This window comes from Peromyscus maniculatus, chromosome X, assembly GCF_049852395.1.
Source record: "Peromyscus maniculatus bairdii isolate BWxNUB_F1_BW_parent chromosome X, HU_Pman_BW_mat_3.1, whole genome shotgun sequence".
Classification (NCBI taxonomy): domain Eukaryota; kingdom Metazoa; phylum Chordata; class Mammalia; order Rodentia; family Cricetidae; genus Peromyscus; species Peromyscus maniculatus.
In genome coordinates, this window is record NC_134875.1 from 47,772,394 (window position 1) to 47,793,989 (window position 21,596).

A 21,596-nucleotide genomic window follows, 5' to 3' on the forward strand; every position below is an offset into this window, starting at 1 on the left:
TTACAATTAAGCTCAAAGACACATTTTTTTTTAGTATGAAAATTTTCCTCAAATTAAAAAGAGAGAGAAACTATTCCCTGTTGAGTATCTATTGTGTGTTTCATTTATTTTAATGTCCATATAAAACATCATTATTCTTTCTTCTTTAAGATAAGGAAGGTAAGGGCCAGGCAGTGGTGGTGCACGCCTTTAATCCCAGCACTTGGGAGGCAGAGACAGGTGGATCTCAGTGAGTTCGAAGCCAGCCTGGTCTCCAGAGTGAGTTCTAGGATAGCTAGGACTGTTACACAGAGAAACTCTGTCTCATAAAAACAAACAAAAAAGATAAGAAGATAAGGAAGGTAAAGGAAAGAGACATGAAATAACTTGCCTACAGTTACTCAGCTAGAAAATGACAGGTTAAGGAAAATATCCCTTTGGCCTTCGAACCTAGGCCCTATTTAAATTAAAATAGGTTGCATGTCCAAAAATGATATCATAATATCACATACTACCAGCAATGTATCATCAACTCTTCCCCAAGAATGATGCAAAAGACATGCTAAATATTTTCCCTCATAATCTTATTCCCAATTGTTATTTCATGTATATTTATAAAGTATAGGGAGACTTGCATATATGTTGTATAAAAGACATATTGGGATGAATTTATGCATCACAGAATATTTATGCTTAGTGGAAGAAGCTGGACTGATTGATTTCATTTATTCAAAATCTAGGGAAAGCAAGCTACTATGATGGTAGATTAGCACATTATTAGTTTCATGTAAGCAAAGGAAGGGAAGAAAGAAGTATAGGCAGCCTGAGCAAACAAATTAAAGGCAGCTTGCTATAGACATACCTTCCTGTATTTATTGCAGCACTATTCACAATAGCATACCAAGTTAGGCAATTAGCATCTTGATTGTTCTGCTGATTGCCTGAGTATATGTAATTTTCTGGGTTCAACTGAATTTTACAGAAAATAGATGTTTATAAAGTGAAGCTTCATAACCATTTCACACTCACTCAATAATCTTTTGAAGTTCAGACACGTATATTTAAATACATTACAAACTAAAATGGGGCTGGAGAGATGGCACAGCCAATAAGAGTGCTTCTTGCTCTTCCAGAGGACTCTTGTTTGAATCCCATAACTGATTGGTTGGAACCTCCAGCTCATTCCTTGCAGCTCCCACAAGGTCCGAGAAGCCCCATCCCTAGCTCTTCAAACCCCTCCCACTCTGAGAATCTCCTAACAAAGGGAAGGCACCAAAAAGCCCAGTTCTGAATTCTTGGTGGCTATGGCAGCCAGCTTCCTCCCTTGAAGTTGCCAGCCGCCTCAGTTTCCACCTAAAGTGCTCAGCTATTAACAATACTGGGACAGAAACCCAGCTTGTGGCAGACATGTCTGCTGACAGCCCCGTGTTGTACAACCTATTTACGCTCTCTGCGATACTTTGGGCATGTGGTTTCTCCAGCCTCCATCTATGGGACTGGAGAACACACTCCAGAGTTAACTTTTTCAATTTGTCTTGATCTGGCTTACTGGGTGGGCAGAGAAACCTATTATGGAGGTACAGAAAACCTATTAAGAACCACATTGGATAACCCACAACTGCCTGTAACTCTCTTGTTCTATAGGATCTAGTGTCATCTTCTGGATTCTACTAGAATTGCATGCAGGTGGTGCACATATATACATGCAGGCAAAGTACTCATACACATAAAAATAATAACTAATTTAAAAATAATTAAAATCTCAGGATTGGAGAAACAGCTGTGTGGTGTGTGTGTGTGTGTGTGTGTGTGTGTGTGTGTGTGTGTGTGTGTGTGTGTTTCATTTTTTTTTAAATTATAATTTGGTTTTTTGCTTGGTTGTTTTTCAGAGAAAAAGAAAGACACGGAGTTGGGTGGGGGAAAGAGGTAGGGAGTATCTTAGAGGAGTTGGGTGAGGGGAAACCATGATCAAAATATATTAGATAAATTTTTTTTTCACTGAAAAGAAGAACACTTCATGCTCTTTCAGAGAACACGGTAGAATTCCTAGAACCAACTCTGGGGGCTCACAACTGTCTGTAACTACAGTTATACAGAATCTGATGCCCTTTTCTGGCTTTCCCAGGCATGCTCCCCAGCACACACGAGGCAGACACTCCCCGTGGTCGTTTGAATGAGAATGGCTCCTGTAAGCTCTTCTATTTGAATGTGTGGGAACCATTATTGGGAAAGATGTGTCACCCACTGGTGGTGGGCTCTGAGATTTCAAAAGGTATTAAAATTGGTCATTGGAACCATGCTATGCTAAGCTTACCCCTCTCTTTATTGGCCCTGGGTTGTCTGGTCCTGACCCTCGCTGGATATTGCAGCAGGAGAGCTGGTCCTACCTCTCATGGAAGAGCTCACCTGGCACTTAGGAAAGATGGCTCCACTCCTCACCATAAGCATACACCTCACCTGGGAAGCATACTAGAGCTGACCCTGTAGTCAAGGATGCAGGTTAGCCAACCCCAAGGGCCTGAGAGCATGAGAACTGGCCCTGCTCTCCGCTTGTCTACTATGTGTTGGCATGAGTGAGGAAAAGATGTCCTCCTCCCTCTGTCCATTGCTACCTGTGGCATGAGAGAGAGCTGGCTCTGGGGTCATGAGAGTGAGAGAACTAGCCCTGCCCTACCCTACACCAGCTATAGCACATAGGAGAATGGATCCTGCACCCCGCCTGGGCAGCACACTAGAGCTGACCCTAATGTTGGGGTCACACATGAGCCAGCCCTGAGGGCATGAGAGCAGAAAAGCTGATCCTCCCACACCCCCTACAATCAGGAGAGAAGACCCTGCGCCTTGCCTTGGCAGTACACTAGAGCTGGCCCTGGCTACATGAGTGGGTGGGATCTGGATCTAAGGGACTGAGATCAGGAAAACTGGCCTGGCTCCTTGTAGGTTGCTTTGGGTGAGCTAGCCGAGGTAGTGCTGAAGAGCTCATCCAGGTAATGATGATGAGGGAAAGCTGGCAGGCTGACCAACTCAGCTACGACCCAAGCCCAGAACCGAACCAGGGCTATGAGTTAGCCTACCCCAACATACAACGAATCTATGAACTGTTGGAACATGTGAAGGGAACAAACCTATAGATCCGAAACAGCAGGATCTCCATGACATAGGATGACAGGATCCCCAGTTAGAGCCCATTTCTGGTAGTGTAGCAGAAACCAGAGGCCTTGAGCCAATCACTAGTGGCAATGAACACTTACAAGTAAAGATGAACAGACTAAAGGATAAACTGTGTGTCTCAATGGGCCACACTACAGTTTCCATGACAAGATGTAAGATGGTTCTTCTTTTTCTTCTTCTTCTTCCTCTTCCTCCTCCTCCCCTCCTCCTCCTCCTTCTATTGTTATTTTTTGTTTTTTGTTTTGTTTTGTTTTTGGTTTTTCTATTAAATATGGTTCTTTATGGTGGGGAAAGGTTGCAAGGGCAGAGGGAAGATATAAGGGGATAAGGAGATGAGTGGGATCAGAAGGCATGATGTGAAATCTACAAAGAACCAATAAAAGCAAAAAGAAAAAAATTGTAGGAAAACAATCTACAGTAATTCTTACTCTCCATCTGAAGCTAAAGGAGTACCTATATTTTATTTAAGTGATTAAAAATATCTTAATCCCATTAGTTACAATGGTTTAAATTTGAAAGAAGCTTTAACTTCAATTGCTAATTTGTCCAAGAGAATTTAGAGAGGAAAACCTTGCTTATGCCTACTGTAGAATTTAGTTGTTAAAGATCTTATTCTATATCATAATATTGTAAGAACATGGCATTGTCTTTTGTCTTGTCAAATAAAACAATTTAGTTTTACAGGTTGTAAAATAAAAGCTGTGTCTTATTGTAAGTTTTATTCTTGTGTGACTTGGACTGTACTCCAAGGTCAGTCAATCCATGCGCACAGGGAAAAACTCAAGATATTTGAATGCTGTGTCTTCTGAGGGAGATCCCTGAAGCACAGAAAGACAATTACCTGAGATAGTTGGTTATGGTGACATGTGGAATTAATGAGGAAGTCCCTGGCAATAAGGTGATCAGGAGAAGTAACAGATCTGGGGCTGGGGCTGGGCATAATATTCAGTCTGTGTCTGGTTATCATGACCTCTGAAATGTCAAAAGAGAGGTACCATACAGTTTATTGTTTCTATTGTTACACATCCTGTTGAGATAATTGTAGATCTGCATGTAATTTTAAGACTGAAGGGAGATCTCTCTCTCTCTCTCTCTCTCTCTCTCTCTCTCTCTCTCTCTCTCTCTCTCACTTCCCTTTAGTGGTAATGTAGTCTTGCTTCTTATTTTTGTGTGGGAATGTATGTTTCTAGAAATTAAGATGTGGTGGTTTGAACAAGAATGATCCCCATGGGCTCATGTTTGGCTATATACAATCCTATGAATACATATGGTGGAATTGTTTGAGGGAAAATTAGGAGGGGTGGCCTTTTTAGAGGAGATGTGTTACTAGGAGCAGGCTTTGAGGTTTCTAAGGCCCATACCATTCCCAGTTAGCTCTCTCTGCCTCATGCTTATGAATCAAGCTGTAAGCTCTTAGCAACTGTTCCAGCACCATGAGTGCCTGCCTGTTGCTATATTCCCCATCATGATGGGCATGTATTCCAACCCTCTGAAACTTTCAGTCAAACAACCTTTCATAAGTTGTCTTGGTCATGGTGTCTTATCACAGCAATAGAAAAATAATCTAAGACAGAAGTTGGTACTATGGTACTATGAGTTGACTATCGCTGTGATAGACCTGATCATATGTGTTACTTTTGTAGGGATGTGGAAGAGTTTGGACTAGAAAATTGGTTTAATACTGTAAGCAGAGTTTAATGGGCCATCATAGAAGCTGGGAAGACAATAATCTCCAGAGCCATGTGAACTGTGGAGGGCCTGCTCAAGAGGCCTCAGAAAGAAGCATAGACTTTGATAGCAACTAGAATAGAAGACATTCCTATGATATTTTGACAAAGAATCTGATTGATTCTTCCCTTGGTCTAAGAATTTGCATGAGGCTAAGTTGAAAAGTAATGAATTAATTTCTTTGGTGGAAAAGATTTCAACACAGCCTAATATTGGCTTGGTGGCATGGTTACTAGTAATCACTCTTATGCAGGTCTATATGCAGGAGTAAAAGAAGTACAAAATGTACAGTTTGGAGAGAAAAAGAACACCAGGAAATCCAATATTTGAGCCAAAGCTTGTACTTTGAATTACAATAACTCTGTAGGCTCAATTGTTTGACTATTGGCCCTTAGTTTATGGCACTGACTTGGAAGAAATAGGAAGTATAGCCTTGGAGATGTAAAAAGGGGGAAGGCTTTGAGGCTTCAAAACCTCCTGACATTGACAGTGCAGCCTCTGCTTCTTGATTTTGGATTTGGATGTGAGCTCCCAGCTGTAGTGGTAGCTGTTCCAACTTTGACCTGGAAGTAGACCAAGCAGAGTTCTCCAGAGAACCCAGCTGGACTGCACCTCACCTCTCCTGAATCCTGTACCAACCCCTTTACTAGCTGTAAGTTACCCCTCAAAATAAACCTCCTTTTTAAGTACGTGGAGTTGCCTTAATAAATCCCCCAATATCTGGCGCCGAATGTGGGGCAAGAACCCATGACCCTGGGATTAAGAGTCCCATGCTCTATCAACTGAGCTAGCCTGCATCAGAAGATTGGGGGTTCGGGTCCCTTTGTGGTCACCATCCATCATCCAGGATCACCAGGAACCAAGAGAGCCAACACATCCAGATCTTGGGTCTTAAGGGCTCCCCTCTTGGCCCCACCTCAGGGGCAGGTCATAAGTAGGCATGATACTTACCAGAAGCCTCACTGGGGGTAGTACTTCCAGGTCAAAGCTAGAACAGCTACCCACTACACCCAGCTGCTGCTCACATGTCATGGTTGCCTGCCTGGTGCCATTTTTTTTTCATGATGGTTATAGGCTCTAACTCTCTAAAAACGTAAGCTCCAAATAAATGCTTGCTTTTTAAACCTTCCTTGGTCATGGTGTCTTGTTACAGAATTATAAAAGTAACTAAGACATAAGACCAGAGCAGTCTAGGTATGTTAAAATACATGTATAATAAGACCCAAACTGCCAACTCTAAAGTTAAGTGCTTGCAAAACAGAGAATGTTCAAAGGAAGGGTTACAGCAAAAGCTAAAGATTAAGCTCCATGGCAGATGGTGGGTGAGGAAAACACTGGAACATATAAGGAGTGATCTGAGAAGTCTTAGGAATAGAGAAAGGAATGTGAAAGCCATTCCTGGTTCATTGAGTATGTGGAAATAATTGAAATAGAGCTATTAAATGGTACAAAGATGTAGAAAAATGGTTTGATCCCATTGAAGTGACTTTTGCTTTCAGGTATAGAAAAGCTATATGCTGTAGTACTGCTTACCCCAGTGTCCTACCCAGAAATGTATACATATATAAAACACAAGTAAGTAGAGTTAAGTGGCATGCATTTGAGTAATTGTGCAGTGATGTTGGTTCAGGATTAGCTGATGTCACTAATAGTGGTGATATTTAACATATATATGTGGTAAGCAAAAAGATGCCAACTAAGTGTCTGGCAGCTGATGCTTCTGAGAATAAACATTACAGCCACTATTTGTGGTTAGCTCTTCAGGTATTAGGCCCACTCTACTTCAAAAGGATGCGAGAGACTTGGACAAGGCTAGAGTTCCAGCATACAGACGAATAGTACTAAGCTGCATATGAATGCATTTATCACTGTTTATGCCTTATTCCCCCAATTTTTGTTGTAAAGAAAAAGGTTAATTGATTTTGGTAAAAACTTTGTAATTTTTTAGCTCATAAGAATCATTTCTATATATTCCTTATCTATTCATCATTCATCATGTCTTATACATGTATTTTAACATACCTAGACTGCTCTGGTCTTATGTCTTATTTACTTTTATAATTCTGTAACAAGACACCATGACCAAGGAAGGTTTAAAAAGCAAGCATTTTTTTTGGAGCTTATGTTTTCATAATTATTATATATTTTCTATATTCTATATTCATGCATCTTTCATTTTGGTTAGGCCCCCTACCAATACCTCATTTTCTCATTGCAACCTTCCTCTCTGTGTTTGAACACTTCTGTCCACAGTATTCCCCTTCTCAACTTCTATTTTACCTGAATTTCATTATGCCCTTCCCCTAAGGTAGCCAGTTTCTAGTTTCCTGGATTTCACATATATTTCAGGCTAAACATAAAGGATTCAAAGCTGGGATCTACATTTGAGTGAAAATACATAACACTTGTTTTTCTGAGCCTAGGTGACTTCACTCAGTGTATTTTCTTCTAGTTCTATTCATTTGCTTGCAAATTTTATAATCTAATTTTTCATTTACTGTTAAGTCATATTCCACAGTGAACATGTACCACATTTTCCTTAGCTATTCATCATTTGTTGGTATCTTTGTTGTTTCTATTTCCAAGCTATTGTGAATGAACCATTGATGTGAAAGTATTTCTATAGTATGATATAAAGTCCTTTGAGCATTTATGAAGAAGTGATACAGATGGGTTGTGTGGTATTTCCATTTATAGTTTTTGAGAAACCACCAGGCTGATTTCCCCAGTGGCTTCACTAGTTTACCTTCTTACCAACAGTAAAGGCTTCTACTTTCTCCACATCTATGACAGCTTTTGTTGTCAGTTAGATTCATGATTTGGACCATATTTACTTTAGTGAGATGGAATCTTAAAGTGGTTTTGTCTGCATCCAACCCAAGAAAAATTTCAACTAGAAAGAATAGCAGAACACAAGTGACATGAAATGAGAGGGAAGTTATACTCAGGGTTGAAGTTTTAAGTGGGGATAGGGTAGTTAGGGAGAAGAGAGTGTAGGGGGTGGGTTAGTCAAGAATACATGAAGCCTTATGGAAATCCCCTAGTTTGTAAGGTAATTATATATATATATATATATATATATATATATAATGTATTTAATACACACATATATTAATACACAATGTATACTATATAGTGCATCTCTATATATATACATATACATACATAAAGACATAATACATACATGGGGAGTTGAACAGAAGTACCTTGCAATGTGGGCAATCTGCTCCCAGAATATATGGATTATAAAAGGAAAACTTCAGTGCCAGGTATAGGCTACCTCTTTACAGGTATTGATCAAAAAGACCCCAGCACACCCCCAAAACACAGGATATTGCCACTGCTCTTGGTTTTCCACCATACGTAGATGATAAGACCCGATTGCTGAAGATAACACTTTCTTTTGGATGCAAGGGATAGAAAAATCAGCCTCAGATTTACCAAGAAATTCTCTCCAAGTTGGCTAGCTTACACAGTGTCAGAAAGTCGGCTTTCTGTGTGCAGGCTGCTGAGAGAGAAAAGGCATCAGTGGTTTTCCTCAGTGCTGGACACTGCATGCTCTAATACTGATCTGCTGGCAAAGTAGTCCCACTGATGTAATAGTTGTGTAAAGGTTATGGATGAAGGACTGGTTTCTGATTGGGTATGAGGTTTCTCCACTGGGGGGATTTCATGCCTTGAACCATAAATCTGGTCAAAAGATCATGACTAAGGAGACCATAGACTCTAGAAGGAACCTACTGTTACTGTTTTGCTAAATGGTCATGCTGTCAGTCTGCAATTCTAACCATTTATGTTTATAGCCATAGATCTGTGATACTCTGAACTATGCTCAGAAAAACTTCTTTTTGCAGAGGGTAGTGGTTAATGCAGAGACGCATAACTGGTCAAACTGATAAGGATAAGTAACTATTAGTTCCCAGCTGTTGATAGGTCATTTATATCAACCTCCCTCTAACTAGGCCCATTGAACTTCATGGAAGCAGAGGCTGAAAGAACGTAGCAGCTGGCAGGAGGAGAGTAGAGCTGTGAAATGCTGACTCCTGGATGACATGGCTGTTGTACATCAACTCACAGAACATGTGGTTACCTGCACAAGACCTGAATAAAATCAAGTCAGTCAAAATTCCATCGTGGATCAGGAAGGATCCCAAGGCCCCACCCATATTGGAAGAGCTCCTGGCAGTTGTTGGCTGCTTAGGAAGGAAGAGTCACTCTTTGCTCATGCCTCAGTGGATAGCCACACACCCGAGTGCTTGTGGGTCAGCACTAATTGGATGTGAGGGTTAACAACAAAAGCAGAAACTAAAAAAGAATGTATTGATATAAGATATGGGAAGAAACTACTCGGTGGCTCAGCAGTGAAGGGAACTTTCTGCTCTTGCAGAGGACTAGAGTTCAGTTCCCAGCACCCACATTGGGAGTCTCAAAACTGCCTGGACTTCTGCTTCCAGGAGATCCTGTGCCCTTATCTGGCCCTCATAGGCACTCACACACAACTGTACATAATGTAGATACATAAACACATGAATAAAAAAATAAATCTTTGAAAAAAGATAAATAAGACAAATCAGAACATCATGAACATGGCATTGTATGTTTAGGAATTTTCAAACAGAAAGATGATCAAAATCCAAGTATTTGTTACATGCAAATTCTCGTGGGGATTTGCCTTCATCTACCATTGGAATCCACCAGGTTTTTGTCCTCTATTGAATATACACATTTACTTCTCTGAGCTAGTCCATGTAAAAGCCAGATAGAGAATCTGAGTTATTCAATGGAAGATTCTGTGGGGCATCATCTCCTACATTGGTAAAATGCTGGCCATTTTATCACCTCTATACCTGTAAGAGTGTGATACCTTCCAAAATGTGAAACAGGCAAAGCGACTGATGAAATCAGGGTGGGGTGGGAGAGTGACAGAAGAGAGAAACAACAGATCATTGATGTTTGTCGTTTTATTTGCAATACTTTAGGTCCAAGTTTCAAACTGCAATATTTTTACACTCAAGACACAGTCATGCACAATCCATATTTCAAATTGCTATTGCTTCAACCACAATTTAAAATAAAAATACCAAAAATTAAAATCCTCAAAAAGATCAGCTGCTGAGGGCAGAGGGATGGAGTCATACCATCAGCAAGTCTACAAAAGAAATAACTTACTTAAAAATCAAACAAACGTAAGACCATAAATACCATTAATTCAAAATTACAGAAGAATTTCACTACACATGGGTTTACAAATAACACATTTTGACAAAAGTAATGCACAGCCAAATGAGATACAACGCCGAAAACTGGTGAAAATGAAGATCCTCCTCAATTTATTTTATTTGGATGTTATGAGATCAATCCCAGTAGACATCAGTATCCATGTGATCTGGCTCCTACTGTCAGATGTACTGAGATTTTTTTAAACTCAACCCATTAATGGTGAAAGATCTTACCATCACTAATGAATATAGTATATGCGGGTCCAAAAAGCACACCACACACAAGCACACACATTGAACTTGAATTTCACACTCAGGGCTGGTTGGCACTCTGCTGTAGGCAGACAGTAGGGACCATCCACCAAACTAACTTCTGGTTTCTCTTCTTTTCAATAGCATGCTTATACAACTAGCTAATTGCTGTGGGACTTTCCATGAGAAATGTTTTATTTAAACCCAACAGTTAATTTGTTTGCTAAAAGCATGCAATTGCCTTTCCGTTGCTCTCTTTTGCAACTTGTAAGTACATAGGTCCACTCTGTGGTCTTAGCCATTCAAATGCTTGGGTTCTGCCATCCTGTGCCATTTCTACTTTAATGCTCTAAGGCCCATAACTGCTTCATAGGAAAAGAGAGGCCCAAGTTTTATTCTATGAAATGTGACAGTGAATTTCTGTTCTAGTAGCAAATGCTAGCCACAGCTTAATGGAAACCAGACTTTACACACAGTGTATAGAAAATGAAAACTGGGAACATTCAGTGGAAAAATGACATTAAAATAAAAACAAAACCATTGTGAAGAAGTTGGAAGGTTTCCATGAGTTTGATCTACATTCTCTGGTGCTGTTAACTTCATTTACTTGAGTTTTTCCATCTTACATAGTTCTATGTAACTGCAACATAAGAGATCCAGGCTTAAGCTTGTGATATTTGCCATCGCTTTGGCAGGTTAAATTTGCAAGGCAAACTGTTACCCCATACAATGTCAGAGCTTTTAGAAAGACCTTGAAGAGCAGTTAATTCAACACCTTTGTTTTCTAGATGAATAAATAGGAAGGTCAAGTAATTTGCTCGAGGTCACACAGCAAGTTAGGCAAAATGCCCATGTTAACATCTATGTCTCTTTCCTGGCCAGGGTCACTTCTATTACATCTGACTCATTCTCTAGCATTGTTGTCAGTTTGTTTCTAGGTTCCAAATTGGATGAACATACATAGTACTTGCCTTACTGTTGGTATTACAAGACAGCATTCACCCGATGGCAGCTTCTGTAGAGACGCTGATGGCACTAATTAGATTTTATAAGTTTACCTTTCAAGTTCAATGATATTAAGTGGCATTAAATGCTACAAGTTGATAGTATATATATAGTCAGAGGTGTGCACAAGGTGATATCTTGATTCCCACATTTGCAGATTCATTTAGATACTGTTTAATGATAAACAGACATTCCCATGCATGAGAAGTTGGGTTAGATATATTTGATTACTAAAGGAGTATGAAGCAGAAAAGGAGTGATAAAACCGAAAGCCAAACAACCAAAAACTATAGTAGAAATATGTCTTTTTTTGAAAAACTCTTTCGTAAGAGAAACATTTCCCTTATTCCCAAGGCCCTATTTATTCCCTTTCCAATCCACATGCAAATATATGTTCAGTATTGTGTGTTAAGGTTATTCCAAATCCCAGGCCCATTAGACTGTCGGTTTACAAATGCTGAATTTCAGGCTTCTTCTTCCAAGACTGGGAGATGTTTATACCACACGCCATCATTTGTTTAGGTGATTATTAACTGCAATAAGCTCAGAGAAGGACAAGATTCAACCAGGATGGCTAGGTTAAGACTTCCATATGTATTGTCAATAGCTAAGTAAAAGAATTATGGGGGGTAGGGTCTGCTTTTGATTGACACTGTATAACATACATTATTGAAGTTCTCACCTAAAATTGCTTTGGTGAGTTAGGAGGAATTTCTTCTCTTTTGGTGGTTGGTCTCTTTCTCTTGAAAAAAAAAAAAAAAACCACAATTGCTGGCTACAAGCTATAATTATGCAGCACAAGAGTACAAGGAGACCATCCCAAGCCAAAACTAATAGGACTGGAACTGAATGCTGACAGACAATCCTAAATATTTCTCTTAAGAAATTTGGAGTTAGGTTTAATTATATATGGTAATTTCTATTGAAACCAATGGGCTTTCCTTACAGCCATTTAAAGAATTTTTCCAGAAGGATAGGTCTTGTTATGCAAGGAAATGGTGAGAATTAGCTATTTTATCCGTCTGTCCTTCCAAAATTGACTTTGAAAATCTTTTAAGACAATCTAGAAAGGGGCACCTGAAACAAATATCATCAAAGGGGCTAATCAAGGTGTCAGCTCTCCAATCTAAGGCAAACAAAATAGACACCCGGATGCCATACCAAAGCTGAGGGCAGCTTGTTTTATAGCAGAAGAATACATTTGGAGTTCTAGCAGTGACATCTCCTTAGCTTTGACTTAGATAATAGTCTCATAAGAAAGCATGTGCCATACCTGAGCATGTGCCAACCTCAGTACCTAGGCAAGTATAAAGCCTACAGAATAATTGTAACTAGGAAATATCTGTGCCCTGCATGCTCTGGGCTCTGGCCAGAAGACATCTGCTCCTGGCATCTCTTCTATGTTTCTATAGTTCTCTTTCTGTTTTTTATTTATTTAAATTAATAATATAATAATATCAAAGAAAGAAAATTTCTGAAAGAAAAAAATTTCACATAATCCCACCACCCTAACACAACCAATTCCAATTATTTGTGTTCCCAGTCTTTATCCATATGCACACTTCTTTTTACATAGATGTAATCCCTGTGTGTGTGTTATTTCAAAGTGACTTCATAGACTCTCTCTGAGAACTGGCAGCCTCATTAGAAATAAACGACCCATTGAGGAAACGAATATAATTATTTACACGATCTTTGAGGTGAGAATATCCATTATAGACAAACATCTCAAACTATCAAAACAGTTATACAGAAAACAGGAAGCAATTTATATTTCTTTTTTTCTTTTAGCAATGGAATGTGCTTTGCAGGAGAGATAGATGTGGGGACTAGGTGGTTAAACTAAAACACTGTAGGTGCAATTCACAAGCCTGAAAGAAACCTGAATAACACAATTAAAGAATAAATACTTGAGTTCAATCTTTTCATGTGACTTGGCCATCCAGTAGCCAAAATGGAGCATGGACGCACAAATATTTACAATGACACATAGACAAGATCAGCAAGAACGAAGTCATTTCCCAACATGGTGACTGATTTAGGGGGATTGTGTCATCCCCAAATCCTCATGGAATTATGACAACGAACCGGATCCTTGCTACAATATTAATGTTCTATTCTTTCTTAAATAAATAATCTTTACTGTGCTTCTCACCCTTCCCTGACTTTCCCACTGCCCTATTCCTGTCTCAGGACTTTTGAATCAACATTCGAAAATGTGCCCACAAATGTCTCAGGGCACACTAGCAACGTTAAAGATCTGGATAGACTCACCTGGATTAAGATGAGCTCAAAACAAAATCAAGGAAAGGGACTAAACTATTAACCATCTGGAGGCCAGGTTGTTCAAGTATCCCAAATATGGATCCTTCAGCATCATTTTGGCATGAGAAACAGTTCCTCTCTAACACTTATTAGAAATATATGTAATTCTTCAACACAGGGAAAAGACTTCAGAAGCTGTTCTAATTTGAACATGTACATAGATATAATTTTGTACAAGTAATGCCTACTGGAACAGATTATTAAATCTTAGTACAAAATGATGGTAAATAGGAACCTGGCCCCTCATTGTCAATATGCTGAATGGAGAGTACAAAGAGCAGCCATTTCTCGGCCAACAGTGATCTGAAGGATCACTGCTCCAGGGTCTTCTAAATAACATCAACAACAATAACAACAACAACAATAACAATAATAAACAACAATAACAACAACAAAGGCCTTTACAACATGCAAAAGATGTTAATTGATGTCTTGGACTTCCCAACCAGGGTTTGGGCTCTCTCTATTAGTAGAATATAGCCATCAATTGAATTCTATTTGCATCCCAGGTATTTTGTGGAATTCCCTGGCACTACAAGTGGGAAAAATCCTTCATTTAAAATAAGATAAAGTAAAAATTAAGAGTCCCCCTCTCTCAGTAGAGAGGTGTGACATTTAGAATTTTAGGCCCAGATGCCTCTTTGCAAAATAAACATGAAATTAATATAATCATTTTCTTTTCTTTTCACATTTGTCTTTTATTCCATGGTGGATACTTTCAGAGGAGGGGCAAACCCCACCCTAATTTTATAATGTAGCAAAATAGGAAATCCACCAGTGGTATCTTCTCAACATAAACATATGCACTATATGATCAGCAGAAACTCTAGAGAAAGTGCTTTCACTTGAAGGATTGGATGGATGGTCCAATGGACAGATGTACATCACAGAGGAGAAAGGCATATGCCATTGATTTTTTTCCCCTCTTGCTGAATGTAGGTCAACTCTATTCAGATTCTCTATCTCTACAAATTAAGAAATGTTGTATATAGCATAGGTTGCTGGCTTTTCAAAGGCTTAGAGAAAACAACTTTCTAGAATTCATAAAACTGACTATACACTCACAAGAGAAGCATATCCTTTTCTACGCAGACACCTTCCAGATGTTTTTCTACTCTCAGAAGATTAAAAATAACTAACATATATATACATATAATGAAATAACAGTAGAATTTTGGGATTTTCCTCAAGCCACAAAAGGAATTCTATTGGACTGATAGTTCTTGGGATATATGAATACAGATCAAAAGTATTTTCTTGGTGAGCTTTCAACATCTTTATGAACAGGCTTTAAAAGGAGAAAAGCCTACATAACTAAATAAGAACACACCATATCCTGAAAAAGAGATTAGAGATATATAGGGAAAACGTATCGAATATTTAGAGCCACGTTGACTGGGATGTAGCTTTCACTGACTTCCCATTTCTTACAGAGTTGAATTTTTTTTTTTTACTATATCTCTGATCTCTTGATCTTTAAAAAAATTCTTAAGTGTTACAAATTGTCAAAATGAATAATTTTTATTATGAAGAATGTTGGCTAATGGATCTATTTCCTCATAATGTGCGTATTGTACAATGCTTATGTTACAGGAGCACAAGAGAGGATTAAATTCGCTATTATCCTTTCTTATTTATTGTCCAACAAGGAGTTCTGCATTTTCCTTTTGGCTCTCAGAGAAAGTCTCATCTTTGTGTAAGTAAGATTTCTCCAATCAGGATAGTCTAGGTTTAGAACCTAGACTCACCCAGAAGCGCTGCCACATTTTCAGTGTGTGTCTTTTTTTCTGTTATCACAGAGGCCAACAAGCTGCTTTACATGACAATTCAACTACTACCTAAGCATCCTTGTAAAATGTGACAGGATCTCACAATTAGAGCTCTGTTTAGACACAACTTTTAAAAACCCACCCTGAACACTCAGATTCCTCTCTGCTTTTGGAAAGTGTCTTAAAGGAAACCTTTTCCAATACAAATGCAGAAAAATAGGTACACAAACCAAGCCACCACTACAGAAGAAGAAGAAGAAAAAATTGCGACTCTATTAGGGCATGGACGTCCACAGCTTCACACAGCACTTGTTCTATTTTTTTCATTTTTGTTTGTTTTTGTTTTGTTTTTTCTTTGCTTTTTTTCTTTCTATTTTTTTTAAAAAAACATGTTGACATCTTTTATTTTTTTCGGACATCTAATGACGATGCAAGTGAAAAAACATCACATTGGGGAAGGAGTTTTGAAAGAGGTTCGAATGCAAGAGGGACTACTCTCTAACTTAAAAACAAACACGACACTATGAAGAGGGAGTGTGCATCTTTGAGAAATCTTTTTCTTCAAAGTAAATGCACAAAATGAGGGGATTCACTACTGGCTCTTTCGCTTCACGGTGGAAGTGACCTCTTAATGGTCACTTCAACATTGCTGCCCTGTGCGGGCTGCGGTTCAGGCTTACAAATAAATTACATAGTCTGAGGGAGTAGGAAAAAGGCTTATAAGAAGTTTCTATTCACTTTAAAGTTAAAGAACCCCCACCCCATTCGACTGTCTTTTCTTCCATGTTTCCTGCAGCAGTTTTAGTTCAGTCTTACTCATCAGGGAGGCGGTGAGGGGTAAGGCTCGCAGTTCTAACGGCTACTGTTCTTAATTGCTTCCTTTGCAGCGATAATCAGAGGAGTGAGGCTGGAGAGAGGCTTGGCTAATTTTAAAAATGGATGCTGCGAAAGGAAGGGAAAAAAAAGGAGGAATTAGTAGAATTCTCCCTTCGTGCTATAGCAGTCTTCTCATCCTCCCTAATTCTGCAACCCTTTAATACACATCATGGTGACCCCCCCAATCATAAAATTATTTCCTCACTACTTAATAACTGTAATTTTGTTACTGTTATGAGTAATAATGTAAATATATGAATATATATGATATGGGACCCATTGAAATGTGTTTAGAGCACTCATTGAGACACTAGTCAATTTAAAAGAAAATCCCTGCCAGCTTTTGTCCAGAATTTCTTTTTTCTTTTTTCTTTTTCAGTGTCTTGAAATCCTATGGAAACTTACTTGGCACATCTAGAAACTCTTCAATATGGAGCTTGGAAAATTTCACTCAGTAATGGCCAGACTCTCTACATTTCTTAAACTGATGAATGGTGCTGGAGCGGCTCTCGGGCTTGAAAAAGTGTCTTCAACTGAACATCAAAATCAATTTTACTCTAAAACCCTTGGCTCCCTGGCTGCCAAACCCAATAGCCGTGTCTCCACCATTTCTCTTGGCTCATCTGCAAGAGTTGATGCAAGCCAATCTCCTTTTCTTCTTTCAAACATTTGCTTCTTTGCAGACCTGTGATATTTGATTACCTCGGGCCTTTCCCTGGTGCAGGCCTTTCCCTGGTGCGGGCCTTTCCTGGGTGTGGGCCTTTCCCCAGTACAGGCCTTCTGACTCCCCTCTTTGCATCTTTACTTCCCCTTTCTACCTCTTCCTCACAATAACGTAGCTCTCATTAGCTTCTTTTGTTACTTAATTTCTTACAGATCTCATTTCCGTCACAATTTCAACCCATTATCAGCTTGCTAAAGGCATTCCAATATAACTTTCCCTGATGTCTTCCCTGCCCTCCTGTCCTAATTTTCCATTGTGGGCTGGACATTTCCTCTGAGGCAGTGATTCCCAACGTTAATGCTGCAATCTTTTAATACAGTTCTTCATGTTGTGGTGACCCCTCCAATCATAAACTTATTTTCATAGCTACTCCATAATTGAAATTTTGCTTCTGTTATGAATCATACTGTAAATATCCAATATTCAAGATATCTGATATATGACCCTAAGGGGTCACGACCCACTGGTTGAGAACAACTTCTCTAGAATGTTTCTTGGTCATTTTTAATTCAACATTTTGAAAGGTATATTAAAATCTCCACAACAGAGTCCTTTTGTGTGACACACAAAAGCTACAGGAGCTTTGGAGTCAGAACAATGAAAGATAACTGATTCTATGCTCTATTTATCTGTGTGGTTACATTAATGATCCTGTATCTTTGGCATCCTTGGAAAAAAGGGATGAGAGACATCGGCACAGGGATATATATGTGGTAACAGGCTTGGAACAAAGTGGAAGTGAAGCATTTACAAGTTTATGTTTTGCATGTATGATTTCAGCGTTAATTAGAAGGTTAACAAAGCGTCATTACAGATTTGATATTTTATGACCCTATGATGATCTGGAAAATGATCACAGGCAACAGAAAAGGAATGGTGCAGTGGTGCAGCCTTTCCAGTTCCTCTAAATAAGAAAAGATCTTGTGTAGCAGAGGTCAAGAATTTTTCCCCCAGACATGAGTCTTTATCTCTAGAAGGATGTTAGAAGCAATTGGAAGAGAATTTTCCATGCAAGGAAGCAGGCGAGAACACAGTGAGTCTATGGTTAGCATTCTGCATACCAATATTACACCTTTTGTTGAATGGCCTTATTATTCAAAGTCACAGCGAGGACAAGCAGTTGTTGTTCTTAGATGCCACAGGTCTTGATACTCTTCCTGAAGGAATGGTCTCTAGCAGTGAAACTTTGTGTAATCCTGGGTATGTGCTGCTTTATAAATTAAATCTATCTTTTAAAAATCTACCTTAGTTTCCATTTCATGTATGGCAGAAAATTGGGCAAACCTAGGCTCCAATTAGAGCTCTTTTGCCATTCAAGACTTTTATGAGTCTCTATTTCAACATCTGCAAAATAGGTCACCAACAAATCCCACACAGTTGGAAGAACCTAATGAGATTATATACATAAAGAGTTTGGGAGGTGGGTGACAGGCCCCAGTTAGCATCCTCTGTACTGGTCCTGAGAGCCATCAAAAGGACAAATGGTTACAGAGGCACTCTCCATTGGATGCTACTCACCCAGGCAAGCTGGTCTACCATTTGGCATCACAAGCAAAAGTACTTTGACCAATAGAACATTAGAGTTGGAAATATTTGCATAGTTATGTAGGAAATTACCTCTGGCCAAGAGCACTTGCATATAACATTCAGAGGCACAAGTAAAGTTTAGAAAAAAAGTTCTAGCAGTACCAGAAAGTCACATTTCTTTTCCATGCAGTATAAGATTTCAGGAAGAGCAAAAGAGAGTTATAGATTAAAATTCAAATTCTTCTGAAAAAAGGCAAGACAACATGATCAGCCAACCATGTAATAAATACATGCTTATACTTATATGCCTATAGTCTAAAACTGAATGGCAATATCCTAACTCTCAACAGGGATCTCTTACTGTCTCACATTGACATGGAAAAGCTAAACATAGCAACTCTCCCTTTGAATTGTCCTATTTCGTTTTCACCTGCAAAAGCTCCTTGGCAGATCCCCGTCTATCCACATCCATCTCAAGACAGCGATTTAAGAAGTCACGGAATACAGCCGACAGTCTCTCGGGATTCTGGAGCTCTGGAGTTCCATTAGTGGCTATCAGATATAAGGCCTATAAAGAAGAAATATTCAAATCTATTCAGCATATATATAGCAAAATCATGGCTATAACTCAATTTTCTTCTTATTTATACTATAGGTCTTAAAAGAGTCCATTTTAGAGAATAGCATGGGCATGGTTTCTGTTAAGGTGGGACTGAGCACAGGTTGTATTGATTTATAGCTTAACAGCTGACTCTGAACCTGGTTGGTTATTGATCTGATTCTCCTTCACTAATAATATCAGTTGTTATTGTTGTAGTGGGAGTTCATCATCATGGATGCACCTTAACTACTATTGCTAGACTATGGAAGGGCACATAAGAGACAAAAATAATGTCATTCCTAGGAAAATGGATGGAAGTAAAGGAGATAAAATAAGTCGGACCCAGAAAGAAAAAATATCTTTTCTTTCATACATGAAATCTAGATTGCCGATGACATGAAAGTAGAAGAGGCACTATTGAGAAAAAGGAAGGGAATGAGTGGTGAAGGACAAGATAGAATTATCCAGGTGCAAATGCACATATGAATCTGAAAGCTACCACTTTGTACAATGGACATGCCCTATACATTTGCATAGATTAAGAAAAAAGTAAAGGCAAGCCAACTTGCTAAAAGTAGCTCTCTCTGGCATTACAATTACTGGTGACTTGATTTTTAAAATATATTAAAATGTACTTTTCAACTTTCTACAATGAACACAATCCTGATAATTGTTATTATTTTAACCCCTACCCAGAAGCATTACTTAAAACGCATTTTAAAAGCTGTGGTGTCCAATCTTCATCTATTGCATTTGTCCTCTTAGGATTAAATGTGTTTTTCATCAAGCACTGCCCTTCGAGGAAAACTAAAACCTCAGACTATTTCTTTTTTCAATTACTGTTTTCGTTTTATTTGCAACAGTATTATTCCTACCTAATTTCCATTGCGAAAATCCACACGCTCAGTTACATTATGGACTAAACTGGCCTTTGTGGACTGGCCTGGAAACTTAATCACTATGTATAAGGTTGTTTCTATGGGAAAATACACTCTAGGTTCCAAATAATTAACTTAAAAATGAACTTTTGGAACACATCCTGTGTGTAAACTGGGGGCTGTCTTCATAAAAAAGAAAATTGCTACCCACTGCCTTGCTAATGAGACACAAATACAGTTGTAGCCAACACAACAATGACAACAAAAAGGGTTTTTTACCAGCAAAGCCAAGTCTTAGATGAAGAAGACTGGGAAAATAAATCTGGGCATGAATGATCATGTGCCACTTTTAAGGAGTGACTGAAAATTCTAGGAAACTGAGTTGGCTATTAGAAACCAGACGAGAGATTTTGAAGATAGTTATCTGCTTCTAGTGTAAGCAAGAAAGCACAGGAACATCCCTGTGTTCTCCTGCTTCACACTACCAACTTCACAACTCTCAACAGTTATTCTTCTGGGTTCTACCAATGTAACATTTAGTCATGGCTTTCACAGTCATCCACTTCCTTCTCTTATTATCTTTGCTTAAGATCAGGACTTCTCTCAGACAGCTTTCGTACTGTCCTAATTGATTTTCCTTATTTCGACCTTTTTGTTCTTAAGCCCAGCTCCTTTCACAATTATATTTCCTCGCGTTTCTTTTCATCACTCATTTATCTGCTTAAAAGTTGTTAGTGGCCTCCTATTATCCAAAGATATGAGTTTCAGATGGTATTGCCCTAGATTCCTCCCCAAGAGCATTTGAGGAAGAAGGGGAAGGTGGAGAGAAACAGTAGAGATTTTAGGACCCTATGTTCACATGTACGATGATTCAGTCAAAGGAGTTTTGCTTTTTGTTCTATTTATCATTCCAAACAACACTTCATTGGAACCAGAGGATCAATATACTTGTTTCCAAACCACTGATCCACAAGACACAGTAAGGATAGGCATGGCATATGGTATGATTTTTTTCTTCTTCCTTTTTCAGCTTTCCTCTGTTCTATTCTCACACCAGAACTTTCTCTTTCCACCCATACATACTAGTCAAAGCTCACGTATTAATCACACCAATTTGTTGCTTAATCCTGAATAGGAAATGCTCTTCCTTAGTTTCCTCTCCTGCTTTCTTCATCTTCTAGTATCTGGTAAACTGTTACTTGACTTTTGGGCACTGACATAAATGTTATCTCCTCTGCAGTCTTTAGCATTTTGCTCAAGTAGATGCAGTGTTCAACCACTCCAGCTTCCAGAGGACTGCTTTGTGTTTTAGCAGAGAAGATCTTGTGTCCCTCAGTCTGAAGCAAGGAGAATGGTTGCCCTTCCCCGCTTTTGAGCTTCCAGAGTCCATAAGTCTGTTTCAACAATGCATTTGGCTGTACTTTTTATTTACAGATCTGTCACTCCTCCTGTGAACCCAAGGAAAGCAGAAACTATACCATCCATGATATTCTTTGAATTTTGTAGTCATTTGTTGAAACTGCATATTTTAAAGGATGTATT

The 21,596-nt window shown here is 38.8% G+C and overlaps 1 protein-coding gene across 18 annotated transcripts in view; it reads right to left on the reverse strand.

The window, feature by feature from the left end:
* Positions 1-13,143: 13,143 nt before the first annotated feature.
* Pak3 (p21 (RAC1) activated kinase 3) overlaps positions 13,144-21,596 on the reverse strand; it is a 271,931-nt gene continuing 263,478 nt past the window's right edge. For 17 of the 18 annotated variants that reach the window (XM_076562616.1, XM_006970288.4, XM_015991944.3 and 14 more), the window contains 2 exons: positions 19,006-19,143; positions 14,366-16,390 (listed from right to left, as the gene is read on the reverse strand). In XM_076562616.1, coding sequence (XP_076418731.1) covers positions 16,301-16,390; positions 19,006-19,143 — 228 coding nt within the window. In that variant the 3' untranslated portion in view covers positions 14,366-16,300. Of the gene's footprint in view, positions 16,391-19,005; positions 19,144-21,596 lie in introns of all 18 variants that reach the window. The other variant, XM_076562617.1, reaches the window with a different exon arrangement.